The sequence below is a fragment of the Chelonus insularis genome, unplaced genomic scaffold (genome assembly GCF_013357705.1).
Source record: "Chelonus insularis isolate UGA/USDA-ARS -01 unplaced genomic scaffold, ASM1335770v1 contig_406_pilon, whole genome shotgun sequence".
Classification (NCBI taxonomy): Eukaryota; Metazoa; Arthropoda; class Insecta; order Hymenoptera; family Braconidae; genus Chelonus; species Chelonus insularis.
In genome coordinates, this window is record NW_023276563.1 from 1,753,921 (window position 1) to 1,771,065 (window position 17,145).

The window sequence follows — 17,145 nt, forward strand, 5'->3', positions numbered from 1 at the left end:
AAGTATAGAATCATAGAATTCCTAAGCTCTTTTTATACAGACTTTTTTTATGACATTATTGATTAAATTAAAATCCGTATTTCCTCATACTGATAAAATTTAAGCGAGATTGTAATACAATAATGATGAAGCAAAAGTAAAAGAAAAACTGAAAACTACGATGGTCAAGTGATGACGATGTGATGTTGCTTATATATACTTCCGGCCCTTGGAGCAATTTCTCTCTTCTAGGTTCAAGCTCTTCATCTCCCTTCCCTTTCTTTGCAAACTCTCTGCTCTTGAGCATAACAGTGGGGATTGCGGAAACTTGAAACGGGAGTCGGTGGCCGGCGCTCGTGTCGCGCGTTTCTTCAAGTTGCCCACGATGATGATGCGCGAGTGGTCCTTATTCTTTTACGCACGCGTTTAATTGCACTCGTGGTGATGCTTTGGTAACTTGTGTCTTCAAGTATGTAGTACATACATTTTTGACATTGATGAGTGCACTTGTAGAGCTCAAACGACGTATTTGTCTTCAAGTATTTTCAATCGAACTGCAGAAAATACGAGAAAGAGCCAAGCTATTTTCGGGTGTGCGTCTGACACTCCATCTAAAATTGGACCAGGCGACTTGAGTGTTGGTTAAACTGTTTCACTATGCGTAGTTTAGTTAGTTTGTCGGCAGTTTGTGATCATTATTATCATCACTTTCATCATAAATGTCTTTTAAACTGACATGAAAGGTACAGAATTTCTCCCTTTAATCAACTCTCCTTTTACTTCTATTTAACTTGGAATTATTATACACAATCTGAGATTAAGAAAACAGAAAATTCTGAGCAGACTTAGTTATTGGAGGGCAGTGTTGCGCAACGATGAAGAGCGCAGTTCTTATTGTTCTATCTTTTGCTGTTTGATGATGGTGTCGTTTTATTTTTCAACAGCCTACTTGTTCTTTTTCTCTTTTCAGCAGAGAAAGACCAAGTCGGACCACGGACACGGTAAGACACGGGGTTCATTGTCTCGATGACTCGGTGCGTTCGGCACGTAGTCTCGCTCTGTTTAGAGAGAGGGAAAAGAAGAGCTTGTCTGACTCGTTTGAGTGTGGCAAACCTGTTTTCTTACTCATGCTTGCCTTGTTTCACGTATAGACGAGTATGCATCCTCGTGAGTATTCTTCGGGAACAGAGCAATAGGTGTCCGTTATCTAAGCCCTAACCATCTAAAAATAATGAAAGAAAACCATTATTTGTCTCTAGGGCAAGTTATATTATTTATAGAATACTACAAACGTGTATGTTTTTTAGTTTTCTATTATTGATTTTGGCATTTAAATTATTTTGTGATACTGATTAAGTAAAAGTGGTTAAAACAGTTACAATTAATGGTCATTTCATTTAACTTGATGAATTTATTTTCATCTATGAATGTATTACGTGTTAATACGAGTGATTTTTATCATCATCATCATCATCATAAACTTATTTGTTCATTGGTGTGGACTAGTACTCATAAACTTGCAGATTCTTCATAGCTCGCACGTGTCTTGCTGCAATAGCTGTTGTCATACACTTGTAAAAGAATCGTTATCGACTTGCTGCTGATGAAATAGCTTTAAAAACGAGGACAAAGAAAGTGAGCATAGAATACCTTTTTACGCCTACGTAAACATAGGAATACATCAATTATGATTCACATTGATTAAAACGTTTAATAAATTACTAAATGATGCTTTATCTGCTTGATCAGAAGATAGTCATATTTAGCATTTTATTGATGCGTCCAGTGAGAATTATAACTTCAATAAAATGTAGTGTAATTATTTTACATGCATGATAAAAGTTCACTGGGCATGTTGTATTGAGGGAGATAAATAAGTTAAACGTTATTTATGTGTATATATTAAATACAAATGAAGAAGTGGAGAAGGAGGAAATTGTTATTTAGTTGCTTTTCAAACTTTAACTCCAGTTACTAGGAGTGTAGGATAGATTATAACATATATGGAGTGTGGCGATAAAAAAGTGATACAACCATGAGTCAAATGGACTTTAACAGCGTGATAATATATTCATAATACCAGTACTTAAATAGTGTGATAACAATTGTCTTCATTTGTTTATCCCTCTTTGAAAATTTACATTTTTTAGGTCAACTTTGAAACAATAAGTTTCTTGGTTTTTAAAGATATCTTGTAATTATTGAAGTGATAAGCAAAAGCTCTTTTTATTCAAACAATATTTTACAATAATTCATATAATTTAAATCAATTATTTTAATTTCATTATTTATAAAAAAATATTTATTATGAAAATATTAATCCTTGCACTTAACCAGCAAAGTATTTAGACTATTAAGTAGCCACATTATTTCATAGAATAAATTAGTAAATTATAGTGAAGATTTGAAGTATTAAGAAGCTAAATGAAAAACACTAGTGTAAAACTATTTACAAGTTAAGACGTATATTAAGTAATTTATAACTTGAAATTATTCCCAACCGTTATGTTAATGTCATGGATTACAATGTTATATATCATACTCCATAATAAACCTATACTAAATAGATATCTGTTGGAAATTCATACATATTCTTCCATCTCATAAGAATCCAAATCAGTGTTTAGCTAGATCCAGACATTTATTATTATTCAACAGTCGACATGTACAATAAATTAAACTTATTATTAATAATACCATTTTTATATTTGCATTAATTATTCTTCTAAGAACATTTAATTATAACCAACATTTTTTTTTGTTGTTGCAGGGGTGCTGGAGATGGCCGCAACTGAGAGTACCATTCGTTTTAGCGGCCATACGTTGGATAAAGCGACGAAGGCCAAGGTATAGAGTCATTAGATTTATGATCAAGCTATTTAGTAATAATAATGACTATTAATAATTGTTGCTATAAATAAATAATTGATTAAATTGACTGTAATTAGTACATTTGTATTTAATTGGTAATTAATTGATCATTAGTTGAGCGATAAACAATTGAAAGTAATATCTAGAATTACAATAATAATTTCGAGATTTGTAATTTACCATCAGGTGACACTCGAGAACTACTACAGCAATTTGATAGCTCAGCATATTGAACGCAAGCAGAGGCTAGCAAAGTTGGAGGAATCACTTAAAGACGAGGGCCTGTCAGAGCAGCAGAAACAGGAGAAAAGGCTTCAGCATGCGCAAAAAGAAACTGAGTTCTTACGTTTAAAACGTTCTAGACTTGGTGTTGAAGACTTTGAGCCACTCAAGGTCATCGGTCGTGGTGCCTTTGGCGAGGTAACTTTTTTTCCTTAGATCTTTTAGATTATTTACTGCTCCTTTTCCATTTTTTTGATTATCCGTGAAAAGAAGCTAGAAATATCTGGTTTATCTTTTACATTTTTTTGTGAAAGTAACCATAGGTTAATTAATCATTTGTCCACATTTATTTTTATCTTCTTTTACTCATCTTTGACTTTTTTTCGTAGGTGAGACTGGTCCAGAAAAAAGATACTGGCCATGTATACGCCATGAAGATCCTGAGAAAAGCAGACATGCTTGAAAAAGAACAAGTGGCTCATGTTAGAGCTGAAAGAGATGTTCTTGTCGAAGCTGATCATCAGTGGGTAGTAAAAATGTACTACAGCTTTCAAGATCCTATCAATTTATATCTCATTATGGAATTTCTGCCAGGAGGTATTACTTTTTTCTCACTATTAGACTAATTTTATTAGCTTCTTGTTGGAAAATCTGCAAAAACGCTGATTTTTATCTTATTTTAGTTCTATATTTTTTTTAAAGAAATATTTATGCTCACTTACCATTATATTTGTTTTAATAGAACATTTTATTTTGAAATATACAAAGTGTTTCATCATCATCAACTTGATAGATTGCTGTAAGATAAATTATTCCACGATCTAAACTAATTATTTTCAAAGTAAAACTGTTTATTGCTGTTTAATATATTTATCATGTGATAGAAGAAAAATTGAGTTGTTTTGCAATGTAAATTTAAACTTCAAGTTCAGTATGACAAGTTTAAATTGCCGATGAGTCAACTTGGATCCGTTATTTCCGTTACAGGCGACATGATGACGCTTCTAATGAAGAAGGACACGCTTTCTGAAGAGTGCACCCAATTTTACATCTCAGAAACGGCTCTAGCAATTGATTCTATACACAAGCTAGGTTTTATACATAGGTATTGTATATTTTCAATATATCAATTGAGTGCTTCTGTTTTCAAGTACATTGAACTCTAGTTCTTTACCTTTTTTATTCTAGGGATATCAAACCTGACAACCTGTTGCTAGATGCACGGGGCCACATAAAGCTTTCAGATTTTGGTCTATGTACAGGACTTAAGAAGTCACACAGAACTGATTTTTATAGGGATCTCAGTCAGGCAAAGCCTTCTGACTTCAGTAAGTCATTGTTATTTATTTAACGAGTTTTATACACAGTCGTCTAGAGCATTGTTATTGTTGAGTAATAGATTGATTCAACAGTTGTAAGTTTTTGCATATTTTATTCTAACTTTGATCTATAGTGTGATTTTATTTGATCAATAATACTTCTTTTCATTATTTATACTGCTTTACCATTCTTCCGATGTTTTGTTATTTCTTCCAGAATGACTTACGTTAATGAAATTTAATTTTTAATAAAAAATGATGAACGACATATGTATCAACTTTTAAATTGATGTAATACTTTGACATTATATGCAATAATCAATATCAGTAAATTAATTAAACTGTTTTCAATTAGATTTTTTTTTTTTTTTTATTTATTAGATAAATTAATCTTTAATTTTCATTTTAACAGTGACATCATGTGAAAGTGGGAGTGGTGGAGCAATGGATAGTAAACGGCGTGCTGAAAGCTGGAAAAGAAATCGAAGAGCACTAGCTTACAGTACAGTTGGAACTCCTGATTATATAGCCCCTGAAGTCTTCCTTCAAACTGGATATGGTCCAGCGTGTGACTGTTGGTCTCTTGGTGTGATAATGTATGAGATGTTGATAGGTAAGCAAGAACTCTTCCGACAATGTTTTATTCTAGTTTCTTCATAAGCATCTATTCATAGATAGTCTATGTTTTTGTATAAGTACTTGATGTATCAGTAACATTTAACAATTTAACTTTACTTAGAATAGTGTTGTTTTTATGGTACTATTTATGTTTTTTATTGTCTGATACTTAGGTTATCCTCCGTTCTGCAGTGAGAATCCACAAGAAACATATAGGAAAGTAATGAATTGGAGAGAAACATTGGTCTTTCCACCAGAAGTGCCGATTAGCGAAGAGGCCAAAGATACTATTATTAAATTTTGCTGTGAGGCTGATAGAAGATTAGGTAAAAAAGATATTAATATCATTAAGTTTCAGGCAGTAAATATTTTTACAGTGATTAAGAGAATTAGAAAGTTGAGATAAGAATTTTTCATTGAAAGAAAAAAAACATTAACGTAATCTCTCACTCATAAAAAATCGTATAAAATTTAATACAGATTAATTGATAAAAAAATAATTATTATTCAAAATTTGGTATTAATTACTCATTAATTAAAAATAATTATCTTTTAATAGCTATAAATTATTCATAATGTAATTTTGGTTATCGTAGGAGCTCAAAGAGGCATAGAAGAATTGAAACTAGCGCCTTTTTTCCGTGGAGTTGACTGGGAACATATAAGAGAACGACCTGCAGCAATACCAGTTGAAGTTCAATCCATAGATGATACGTCTAATTTCGATGATTTCCCTGACGTTAAACTGGAAATACGTAAGTAAAAAAGAAATTATTTAAAGGTAACATGAATTTAAAGAAATAATTAACTAATTAATTTTTATATTTAGCTTCTGCACCGCTATCTCAAGACGGTGAGGTGATATATAAAGACTGGGTCTTCATAAATTATACGTTCAAACGTTTCGAAGGGCTTACACAACGTGGTACGCCAACAAAAAAATAGCAACTCTACAATTGTTTAATAACTGGTAATCAACAAAGCGAGACAATTAATATTCCCGCCCAAGTACATCAGCAACCAGCACTGTCATCGAATCTGCCACATTCAGATGATTGATCTTATTCATTAATTGAAAGATCTACGTGGCGATCAGAGAATAGATTCAGTCAGTGTTTGAATAGTCAAGGTGAAAGTTAAGATGAATCTTAACTAATTGTAGATGATATCTCTAGGCTGAAAAGTTACTTTTAAGCGATACGAACGGTTTATGCAGACGGCAAGCTCTCTTCCTATTCTTCACTCTCTACACTCATCAATTAAATGTTACTATTATATAAAATCATTACAATCATGTTAAACAAATGTGCTCGGATTTAAATCTTATTATGAATTAATGAAAAAAATTTCAATTTGGAGAAAAAATTCTAAAGCTTTTGGTAGTTTTTAATAAATTTATTAAATCTTGAATTACATAAATATATTTATAAAAGAATAGTGTGATTAATGATGAATATTGCAGTTTAAAACGAACTACAAATAAAAATAAGGATTTTATCAGAAAATTATTGTATTGAAATTATATTTTTCTCTTTTTGTACATGCCATTTGTAATTTTGAAATGTTTTTTCTTGGTCGGACAATTTTTATGTTGGTAAAATTAAAAAACAATTTAATTGGTTAAAAGTATAATTACTTAATAAGATATTCATGATTATTTTTTTAAAGAGCATGTATTTTATTTTTTATTTATTCCGTATATATTATGAATAATCATGATGTCGAGCATAGTTATTTAATTATTGTTGTAATTATTATTGCCTTGTATATTTTTGCAAATAGTAAAATTTTTTTTCAGTCATTTTTTATAAGCAATTAGATAAAATTATAGTAACATAAAATGGTGAATTATAATAAGAACAGAATTAAAACTGAAGAGAAAAAAATTTCGATATAAATTTATAGAGCGGTCAATTTATTTCCAATTCTGCCACCGCGAGCGTTTTGAAGAGCCTCGTTGCAAGTTACGTCGAAATCATAAATAATAATAAATAGAAAACATAGTTGATGGGTGGGGGAAGGACAAAAAATAATCTTAAAGATACAGAAGAATATAAATAAATATAAAAATTATATACTATATTTGACAAAAAATTAGTTTCGTACAATTTTGCCGATATTACTTAAATATCATAAATATTCGCATATATCTTCAACTATAGTTTGATAAAGATAAGTGATTCCTGACTAAGTTTAAAATTATAATGGAAAGATAAAAATAAAAAAAAAAACAACAAAATAAATTATTAAATATAGTAAGAAAGATAATACAAATAAATATAATAAATATCATAAGCCAGTGAATACAAAGAGTCAAGTTCAACAGTGGAAAAATAAATAAAACTATTTTCTGCATTAATAGAATAAAAAGAAAAATTGTATAGATGTATTCTGTAAAACAACATACGTGTTATTAGAAAGTCCAAAATGTCATTATTTTCATCATCATTAATATCATTACAAAAAGAAAATCATTCATTCAACGTCCACAAAACAAAACCTGTTAAAGAATTTCATTTTTTTGCCATTTATTTATTTATTGGAATAAATGTCTAGATAAAATATTACAATAATCACAAGATGCCTTTGCCGCGAAAATTTTTATGAATTCCAAAGCAGTAAAGGAATAAATCAAGTTTAATTGTAATTTTATGTTTATTTTCACCATGTATAATTTTTATAGTATCTTTTTTTAAAGTACAAGTCCATTTTTGATTGATTATTGAGTACTGCAATTATTGTTTATTATGCAAAAAAATTTATTGATGTTTTTTAAAAGAATTATAAAGTAAAAGGACAGATATCTTTTTCCCCCGCCCTTGAGTATCCGTCTTGTGTATCTGATCATGTTTTATTGTATATCGTATCCTATCATAAGCAGAATTGGAAGCATAATATAAAAATCACGTGAATATGATGAACGTTTAACGATTTATGTGTTTCATATAGAGTATGGGCGCCATGTGTAAAAGATGTTAATTAAAATTATAATGAGTGCATTCAAGGTGTGATTATCCTTGGAATATGTGATATACTTTCGAATCGATGACGTATTAAACATTTCTCTTGAAATATCGTTCAAGTATTATTCGATCGACGTTGAATTTATTTTAGTAATGTAAAAAAAAAATTAATAAATAAAATAAAAGTAAAATGAAATAATTATAATAATTGATTTAAATAATAATAACAATGATAATAATCTATAATTAATGGAGAGGATAAAAGTTACAAGCCACTCCATGTAGCATGCGCAGGCCGTCCGTTTTTTTTTTGCTTAGGCAAGTAGACAATTTATTAAATTAAAAATTTAAACAGTTGATACTGATAACGAAGCAAATGATATCGTACACTGAAAGCTGTTAAAAAAATTAGTTATAAAAATAATCCTTAATGAACAAGGTATGTCCATCATGGGTATATTCATTTATTTAATTTTTACATGATTTTACCGTTTATTTTATTTTCATTTTGTACAGCGATTTAGTTAAAATAATAAAATAATTTAAATGTAACTTAAAGATATCTATCTACCATTAACTGAATGGTACAATTACAATATTTTGTTAGATGAAAATTAAATAAAAATAAAGACAAAAGTCATGAAATAATAATAAACAAAATGATAGTTAAACAATTGCCGTCATATAATATCAATTATTATTTCATGAAATAATTAAATAAATTATATGTGTGTATGTGTGTCTGTTGTATGTGTATACATATTCAGAAAATATATTCGCTAAGTGATGAATGACCGGAGATACTTCTTAGTAGGCTTGTGATTAATCTAAAAAATAATTATTGAACAATTCAGTGAAAAAAAAAAAAATGTTTAAAGAGAAAATATTGCTTTTCACATGCAAAATATACTATTGTAATTATGTCGTTAATAAATTGTTTTTTTATGTTAGATTAGCGTAATTTCAAAATAATTTTAATTAATATATTAAATAAATTTGCTCCGAAATAATTATTGAGCATTCAAGAGATTTAAAATTAAAAGACACGGTATCCATTTAAATATTGTCTTGCCGCTTACTTTCTATCTTACCGATTTACTTACTGATAACATACAATCGATTGTTGATATTGGGCTGGCGAAGGACTTTTTTTAATCAGTAAAATCTTGATGGCGCTAACACTATTGTTTTACATTGTACATTTTTGCGATTGATTTAAGATCGTTAATGTATGAATATTAAGATAAACTTATTTATGGAACAATTATCAAAAGTAGATAAATTATTAATTTTATTGAATGTTTCAGTCATTCTTAAATTAATTTTCATTAAAAATAACCAAAATATTGCTATTAATTTTATTACTTATACTTAACATCAACACGAGAAATCAATAACAAAATTTGTTGACTTATGTTGAGGTAGAGAAAATCCATGACCTGTACAAATCGTCAAATTATGCGACACTTCTCGAGCTGTCCAAAGAGCAAATGGAATTCGATCGATCCCTAACGTAATAAATTACAAGGTTCATTCTATCAAAGAGCCCTTTATCTTGTTCATCTTCAATTCTGGTCTATTGACATAAACCAAAGAATCTCTGAGATTGGATGACAATAAAAACATTCGTCTAATAAAAATAAGAAGATAATTATCTAAGTAATTGAGGGAACAAATGAACAAATCTGTAATATGTCTGATTGATACTGAAGAAAAGCTAATTCTTAAAGAAATGTACGCAGAAGCAAGCAGACAGTTAGGCATATGTGCGTGCGTGCCGGCAGTTAGAACTCGCGGCATACCGAGAGGGTCTTAAGAGTGGTTATCACCGAGTCGTGATTGGTTGTGCCCTCTGACCCGTGAGTCTGTGGCTCCGCCTCTCACTTACGCACCAACACTGACCGCCTTCGATTTCTTGGAGGTTGTCATTGATTGTTTATGCCAAAGTCTTTAAACTCTTTTTTCTAATGACGCTTCATTATAATTCAATCTTTTCCACCAATGCGACATTACATTAAAGCTTCTGGTCACGTATAGACATCATGACTCTGCTTGATTAAAAATTGTATAATTTGTATAAGTATTAAAATAATTTATCAAGCTAAACTGGATATATGTGTATTTATTTGATAACTTCCTCAATGGAAAACTATTAGTGATGTTAATCTTCATTATTTTTGTCTCGTTATGAAGACCAGAGTCTAATTTATTAAAAAGACAAGCCAGCCAGATCTTTCTAAGATATATTGACGGTTACAATGGGAAGTTTAGATAATTTACGCAAGCGTGGGTGGAAAATGACAATTGAAACATAACAAACGCATATTACTCCATCAAGGAACGGAAGGCGAGGGTCCGCGGTTTGTCGTTTGTTGTTGGTCGTCCCTTTGATCCCAACGAATCGGTAAATTTTCTTGTTAGACTATTTAGATTTTTATTTTTGCTACATATATTAAGAATTATCATAATACTAATCACATTACTGATTTTATAATTGTCCTATTATATAACAACTTTTTACGTCATTAATCGACCAAACTGTTCGTCAAAGAAATGTTGAAATTATGTTTATTGTTATCACTTTTTCGAAATTCTCAATTGAGATATCAATTGTGGAATTGATAAATGTAGATCGATGTAAAAATCCGTACTAATCAACTTGTTGATAAAATTGACTGAATAATTTTAGAATATTTATTCAGTCAAGACTATGGTGCTGATAATAGTGCCTTTAAAAAAAATATAAAGATGTTGTAATGTACTTTGGAAATATTGAGAATTATCATATTTAATAAAATTACAGCAGCCAGAATATTTGTGAAAAATGTTATTGAAACAAATTGTTTATTCATTTATTTATAAGATTGATATCAGAGAAAAGAAAAAAATTAAGTGATGAATGATTCAGTATGGAAAATTGATAGAAATTATTTGTCAAAGATGAAGAATTATATATAATTAATTTTTACATGAGAATGATAAATGAAAAAAATTATAAACCCAATCTCTGGTAGTAACAGTAGTTGAAATTTGATTCATACTTGGAATAATTGTGTCAAATAGTGATCTTGAAACATAAGAATTTCATTCATGATTGTAATCAGCTTTCACATATGTGCCAAAGTGATTATAACATTTGGAAATGGGGAAAATGCATCTCAAGTAGTTGATTCAGTAGGATAAAAGAAGCAGAGTAAAATTATACATACAGAGTGCAGTCATATAATAAGGTCAGACGTTGGGGTTATCATTGGGGCGAGTGGTATCTCGCCTGAAGTCGTGAAGCTCATGATAAAGTACGCCACCAAGAAGCCAAATATATGGACAAGTTCTCTACCTCGACCGTTGGACACAGTCCAAATCTTCCACTCTCCTGCACCTTTATACTCATGATATAGTTATTTTGATAAACTATCTTGAAGATCATTCACTGGAAAGGGTGTACTCTTTAGTCCACTGCATCTTCAACGTCTTAAATGTCAGTTTTATGAATTGTTATCAAATAAGATATGGCTTTTATGAATTGGATTATTTGATGCTTCATCGTAGACCGATTGAAGATTACCATTTACTGAATGAAAGCTTCTGTTTTCTCATTTATTCCATCAGACTCATAGAGTATTTTTAGTTTGAATATTCTTTTTTTTTTACTTATCAAATTTATCTGAGTTGATGACTGTTTTTTACTTAATAAACTTTATTTAACTAAAAGCGGCCTGGAGGTACAGCAGAAAAATTTACTGGATAAGTGAAAGAGTTTGTTGAGGAAGAAAAAAATAACCATATGAGATTGAGTGATTAATTTTAAATTGAATGGTTACTGGGTAAATTATTATACTATTGAACTGTGTATATAATTTTATTAATTCCAGTATTTTGTATTAATCTTGCAATGATTTGTGACGTCGTGTAAAACATACACGAATGTAACAGCCTGAAGTGATCGTACATACGTTCCACGCGTGTCAACAATTATTTCGCAAGTGTTGTGAAACAAATTATTGGTCAATCGAAAGTATTCAGCTCTCGCGTTAACTCGTCAAGGGGAAGGATTCTTTGTATAGGCGAAAGTTTAAACCATTGAATCATTATTAAGTAGTATATTGTTTTTTTATTTCAAGTTTTGTGTGATAGTATACGTTAGACCAATAAATGCTAAATAATATACATTCCAGAGTTGGAGACTTGAGTAGAAAATACTACTAAAATTCTTTTTATTTAACTACTAAGGTCGTATGCATTTTGGCTTTAGGCCAAAAAATGTTTGGGATTAAAAAAGATTTCCTAGACATATATAGCGTGAAAGTAAATAGTTTTATACATTGTGAACTTCTTAATTATTGTTTTCTCATTTGGTGATTAATTTTAAAAATCATTCTCTGCAATATTTTATTTATATTTTTAGTAATTAATTTAAGCAATGTTGTAATGAAAATTAGTTCATCAAAATTAATAATAAAACAATTTATTAATACCATCACATGAATTATAAAAGTTTTTACAATATCTGTTTGTACTGTCAACAATTACAATTGTCTGAAATATATAATTATTAGAAAGTAAATGATATAAAAAGATTAAACCTCAAAGAACGAATCAATTGAACTATTTGATCATTTTTCAAGGACTTGATTGTTAGTTTGAAACATGATTAAATTAATTATAAATATTAAAAATCAATAAAAAAAAACTAATTTAAACAAAAGAATTTTCTAAATTACCTAGAGAATTAACTGGACAATTTGTGAACAGAATTCACAATTTATTATCTTGGAAGTACAGGATTTGCTCCGATAATGTTCAATACGTGAATAAAGAGAAGGGCGCAATGAGTCCAAAGCAGTGTCTGATGCTGAAAGTAGGAGGAGTAGCAGTATTGTCCTGTATTACAAAGAGTAGGATACGCCATGGGGGTCAAGACGATACAGGACTTTTAAAGACAGAGTCAAGAGACATATAAGAGAGAAGTATAGACAGTCAGTTAAAGCTGTACATGTTGGAGAGGCAACGATAAACCGGACCATATACACACTGGAGTCACGGGACCGAAGGAACGAGGTCTTTGCTGAACGTTCGGCAGAGAACCGCAGAAAATCCAGTCACGATCCTCAACGATACACGAAGAGCTTTCACCCTTTGGCGAAATCCTCAGTAGCGTCTCTCTCATGATCTCTTTCTTTCCTTCTTACTCTGCTGTCTTGTATTCTTTTTCTTTGGACGCAAGACAAAGTTGTGTTATAAAAGAGAAAAGGAAACACCAATGTAGATACTGCAGAGGAAGAGTTCTTCTCGTAGCTCCGGTAGTAGTAGTCTTCTCCTCATTGGTTTCACTTTTTTTTTTTTTTAAATTGTCGTTGTTTTCTTATTATTCTTCTTTATTTTGTAGAATTTTTTTTCGAATGCCTTGTCTCGGTCTCGGAACTCTCTTCGTCGCGGTTGCCTGACCCCCGAGAATTCCACCACGACCGACGAATCGTTTGGTACCCTAATATAAACAATTGGTGAGTAAGAGAATCTTCATCAAGACGACGCGAAGACGAATTCCGCGACACGATACACAAATAATTTCTCACTGTGCTTCGTGACAAACGGGAAACTATTGTTTTTTTCAATCCTCCCATTTTAAACTGATTCATTGTATTTTTATTGCATTAAAGAATACTTTTTTGTCTTTAGCACATAGAAAATAATGCAATAATAAAATAAAACATTACAACTTGTTTATATTATCAATAAATAATAAAAAATATATTTTTATTCAGTAAGAAAATTTTCACTAGATAAAATCAATTTTGTTTCGTCTCTTGGAGTAATGAAGGAATGGTGATGGTGGCAGACTTTGAAAGCATGTTAATAAAAATTAAATAATAAAGAAAAAAAAAGTCAGATAATTATTTTTTACTACATTATTGTAATTTTTTATTACAACTATTTCTCAGTATCCAAAAAAATAATTAAACAACGGAATATTACTTTTTGCAACAGGATATCATCTCATTTAATAATTTCTTTTTAGCAAAGAAGACCAGTCGCATTATTATTTATCCATAATAACTACGAATTTGTAAATACATTTTTATTTTTTCTTTTTTTTTTATGTATTATTGTTACTGTGTTATTAATAAAATTATCAACATTTTAATGTGTATAATACCTATATCATGTACGCTGATTAATATAAGCTATATAATTTTCATTTGATTTCATTTATTATATATTTATTTGTGTGTCTGGCGAATGCAATTTTATTTACATACGCACATTTAATTCATCCTAATCATTGTATACGTGCTTTTCTTATATGTGTATGCACTGAGAGAAGATTTATTAAAAATAAATAAATTGTTTCCTCAATGTATACCTTTTCTTTTTCTACACAATAATATTATTATCTATAACATAATATTACGTATATTTTAATACGTATTGCTTTTTTATGCTTTATACATTTACGCATTGACATTTGCATTATATATTAAATATTTACATTATTTATACAAAAGTTGTCTTTATACATCACATTTATGTATGTTACATACGTATACAAAAAAGAAGGAGGCTTGTCAAGTAACTTTAAGGAAAGGACCACTAACACCTTTCGACGGAATTATAATACATTTATTGTATTCTTTTACTTTTAACGTCTTTTTCTTATTGTTATTAATCATGCATCAATCTGAGCAATTGCGTTCCAGGCATGTTAATTATGAACGCTTAAATCCACGTGATATACATTTTTGTAAATTTCATCTAAAAAACTTACTCACAAGTTCAATTTAATCAAACTCTTTTTGACACTTTATCGTACTTCAATACGAATGTCTATGAATATTGTTATTATCTTCTTCTAAATAAATTCCAAATGATTTTTCACAGTCAATTTTCACAATAATGCGTTTGTTACATATTAAATTCAAAAAATAGACAATAATAATTATAATAATTATGATAATAATAATAATAATAATAATAATAATAATAACATAAAAAATAATTCATATAAAGACTAACAATTGTTTGCTAAAATTGATAAGTAATTAACTTTTAACATTGCCACATTTTTTTACAATATCATACACAGTTTTTCTTCATTAGTTTTTCGTTTTTCTATTATTGAAATTTTTCTTTTATTTATTTTCATCAAAATTCGTACTTGAGCCATATTATAAATGTTCTACCATGTCTACAATATTTCCAACGGCTTTGAATTCTTTACAGACAGATCTTTAGTATATATCCAAGTTAGAGGATAAGTCGTAACTTGAATGGCCATGCACGTTCGACCTCTCTCTTTGACGCCAGTTCCATCGTCTGGATTTATGCTCATCTCATGCACTTCTTCCAATACTCATCTTTCCTTTGCGTAGGCAGACGAGTGTCACACGACCCCGTGACTTGTTGAGATTGGATGTGGCTATGAGCAAAGTGAAGAAGAAGTATTACGGCACGCGTCCGAATTCCAATCTCCCTCTTGGTTCTTCGTCATGTCATGAAAATTGTCATAAAGGGAGAAAATCACAGACTATGTAAATTGCTGTGAAAGCTATTTGAAATACGATAGACCATCAAGTTCAATTCCAGCCAAGTGGAACAACAAATGAGTATGATTATTATGCGGAAGCTAGCTGCCGCCATACGGAGTGTCACATCGTAGACATGTAGGGCCAGTTAAAGCTGCTGCCACTTAAGAGCATGTCTCTGATGAGTGTTTCTATAGGTGTCTTGCCAACTAGACGTACGAAGAATAGCTGCTCTATTACCTGCGATGATACTGTTCGTAATGAGGGCAATCGAAGTAGTAGCTTTCCAAACCTCGTTGGTTGATTTGGGTATTGAGTTCTGCAGTATTCCTCTAATGCACATTGTGATTTTTCTTGAAGAGACTCGATGTGTGCTACATCTGATAGACCACAGGCATCTGTAAAATAATAAAATACTTATATTAATAAAGTGATTGATGAATAAGAATTATTTTAATTTAAACTAATCCTAATTTAAAAAATTAAAGACATTTTTTCTTCACCCTTGAGTCAATTAAAATTTTATTTTTTTCATTACGGTCAATGATTATGACTTAAGGACGCGATTTATGATTTTGTCAACAGATAATTGGACTCTTAAACTAGTTTGATTACTACGTATATTCAGGCAGACGCGGTGGAGTAATAAAATATGAAAAATGACGAGAGGAACGTTTTTAACTGTCTTCAACCGCCGATGTCGTCAGCGGCTTCAATTCAGCGCATCAATTCGAATAACTGCGGCGTCGAGTGGCGTCTCAAGCAATACTCAGTTATTCATCTCCACCCGTTGTCTCTTCACTTCACGAGGGCATACGTTAACCACTAAATGCCGTGGCGCCTTGAAGACTGGATGTCCAACGTAAATTAACCAATCTTGATTCGCTCGCGACCAATCTTCCTCAATCTCTACCCCGTCGTACGTCTTTCCCACCGTTTCATCTCCCTCGTTATCTTCACCCAACCATTCCTATCCCTCAAAACCACCGTCTTATTATGCTATTACAGTACACATATGAACTTTAAGTTTGTTGTCATCACGATCGAGCAATAAAATTTACTTTTTCAGTGTAAATAAATTATTTAATTTTGTTTAGCTTTATGTGGCTTTGGATGATTATTATGAAATTATTCATCGTTAAAAAGAACCACAATTTTTCTTTAAAGAAATTATCATCTTTCAAGCTTATCTAAACAAATTTTATCAACACAAAAACATAATTCCAAGACTCTATATTCTTCGATAAATTAATTTTTATAAAATCAAACAGTGATTGAAGTCAGTAATAGTTTGGGTTGAATTAATTTTTCAAAAATGGTATTTTTAATAAAGATTTCATTTTGGTCATCATTGCTTTTGTAGGGAAAATATCCAAGTTTGAATTGAAGATAAGATTGACAAAGCAGGCTTTGAAGAAGAAGGAAAGCCTAGCAAGAGGAAAAAGTGAGCCGATACAAATAAGGTGCCTCTCAGCAGACAAATGATATGCAAGAGGGATCAACGGGGGCAGCCAGAGTACAAAGCATCCCTTGAATGAACACCCTTCTAAATCGTGGAGGTGACGTCAGTGACAATGCAAGGTTGAGTTGTGATTAAAGACCGAGACTACGTAAAAACTTCTTGAAAACATGCTGAAGTAAAGAGTAAGAATC

At 30.5% G+C, this 17,145-nt stretch overlaps 2 protein-coding genes across 9 annotated transcripts in view; one reads left to right on the plus strand and one right to left on the minus strand.

Annotated features, from left to right (window-relative positions):
• The window catches only part of trc (Serine/threonine-protein kinase tricornered), a 32,446-nt gene extending 26,024 nt beyond the window's left edge, over positions 1-6,422 (plus strand). For 2 of the 7 annotated variants that reach the window (XM_035087094.1, XM_035087095.1), the window contains 9 exons: positions 2,750-2,826; positions 3,037-3,270; positions 3,462-3,669; positions 4,060-4,177; positions 4,261-4,400; positions 4,804-5,004; positions 5,183-5,335; positions 5,606-5,764; positions 5,839-6,420. In XM_035087094.1, coding sequence (XP_034942985.1) covers positions 2,750-2,826; positions 3,037-3,270; positions 3,462-3,669; positions 4,060-4,177; positions 4,261-4,400; positions 4,804-5,004; positions 5,183-5,335; positions 5,606-5,764; positions 5,839-5,954 — 1,406 coding nt within the window. In that variant the 3' untranslated portion in view covers positions 5,955-6,420. Of the gene's footprint in view, positions 1-458; positions 723-1,512; positions 1,615-2,749; positions 2,827-3,036; positions 3,271-3,461; positions 3,670-4,059; positions 4,178-4,260; positions 4,401-4,803; positions 5,005-5,182; positions 5,336-5,605; positions 5,765-5,838 lie in introns of those variants that run through there. The other 5 variants (XM_035087097.1, XM_035087098.1, XM_035087096.1 and 2 more) reach the window with 5 other exon arrangements.
• A 6,280-nt stretch (positions 6,423-12,702) lies between these two features.
• The window catches only part of svp (COUP transcription factor 2), a 37,903-nt gene continuing 33,460 nt past the window's right edge, over positions 12,703-17,145 (minus strand). For both annotated transcript variants that reach the window (XM_035087092.1, XM_035087091.1), the window contains exon 4: positions 12,703-15,890. In XM_035087092.1, coding sequence (XP_034942983.1) covers positions 15,616-15,890 — 275 coding nt within the window. In that variant the 3' untranslated portion in view covers positions 12,703-15,615. The remainder of the gene's footprint in view (positions 15,891-17,145) is intronic.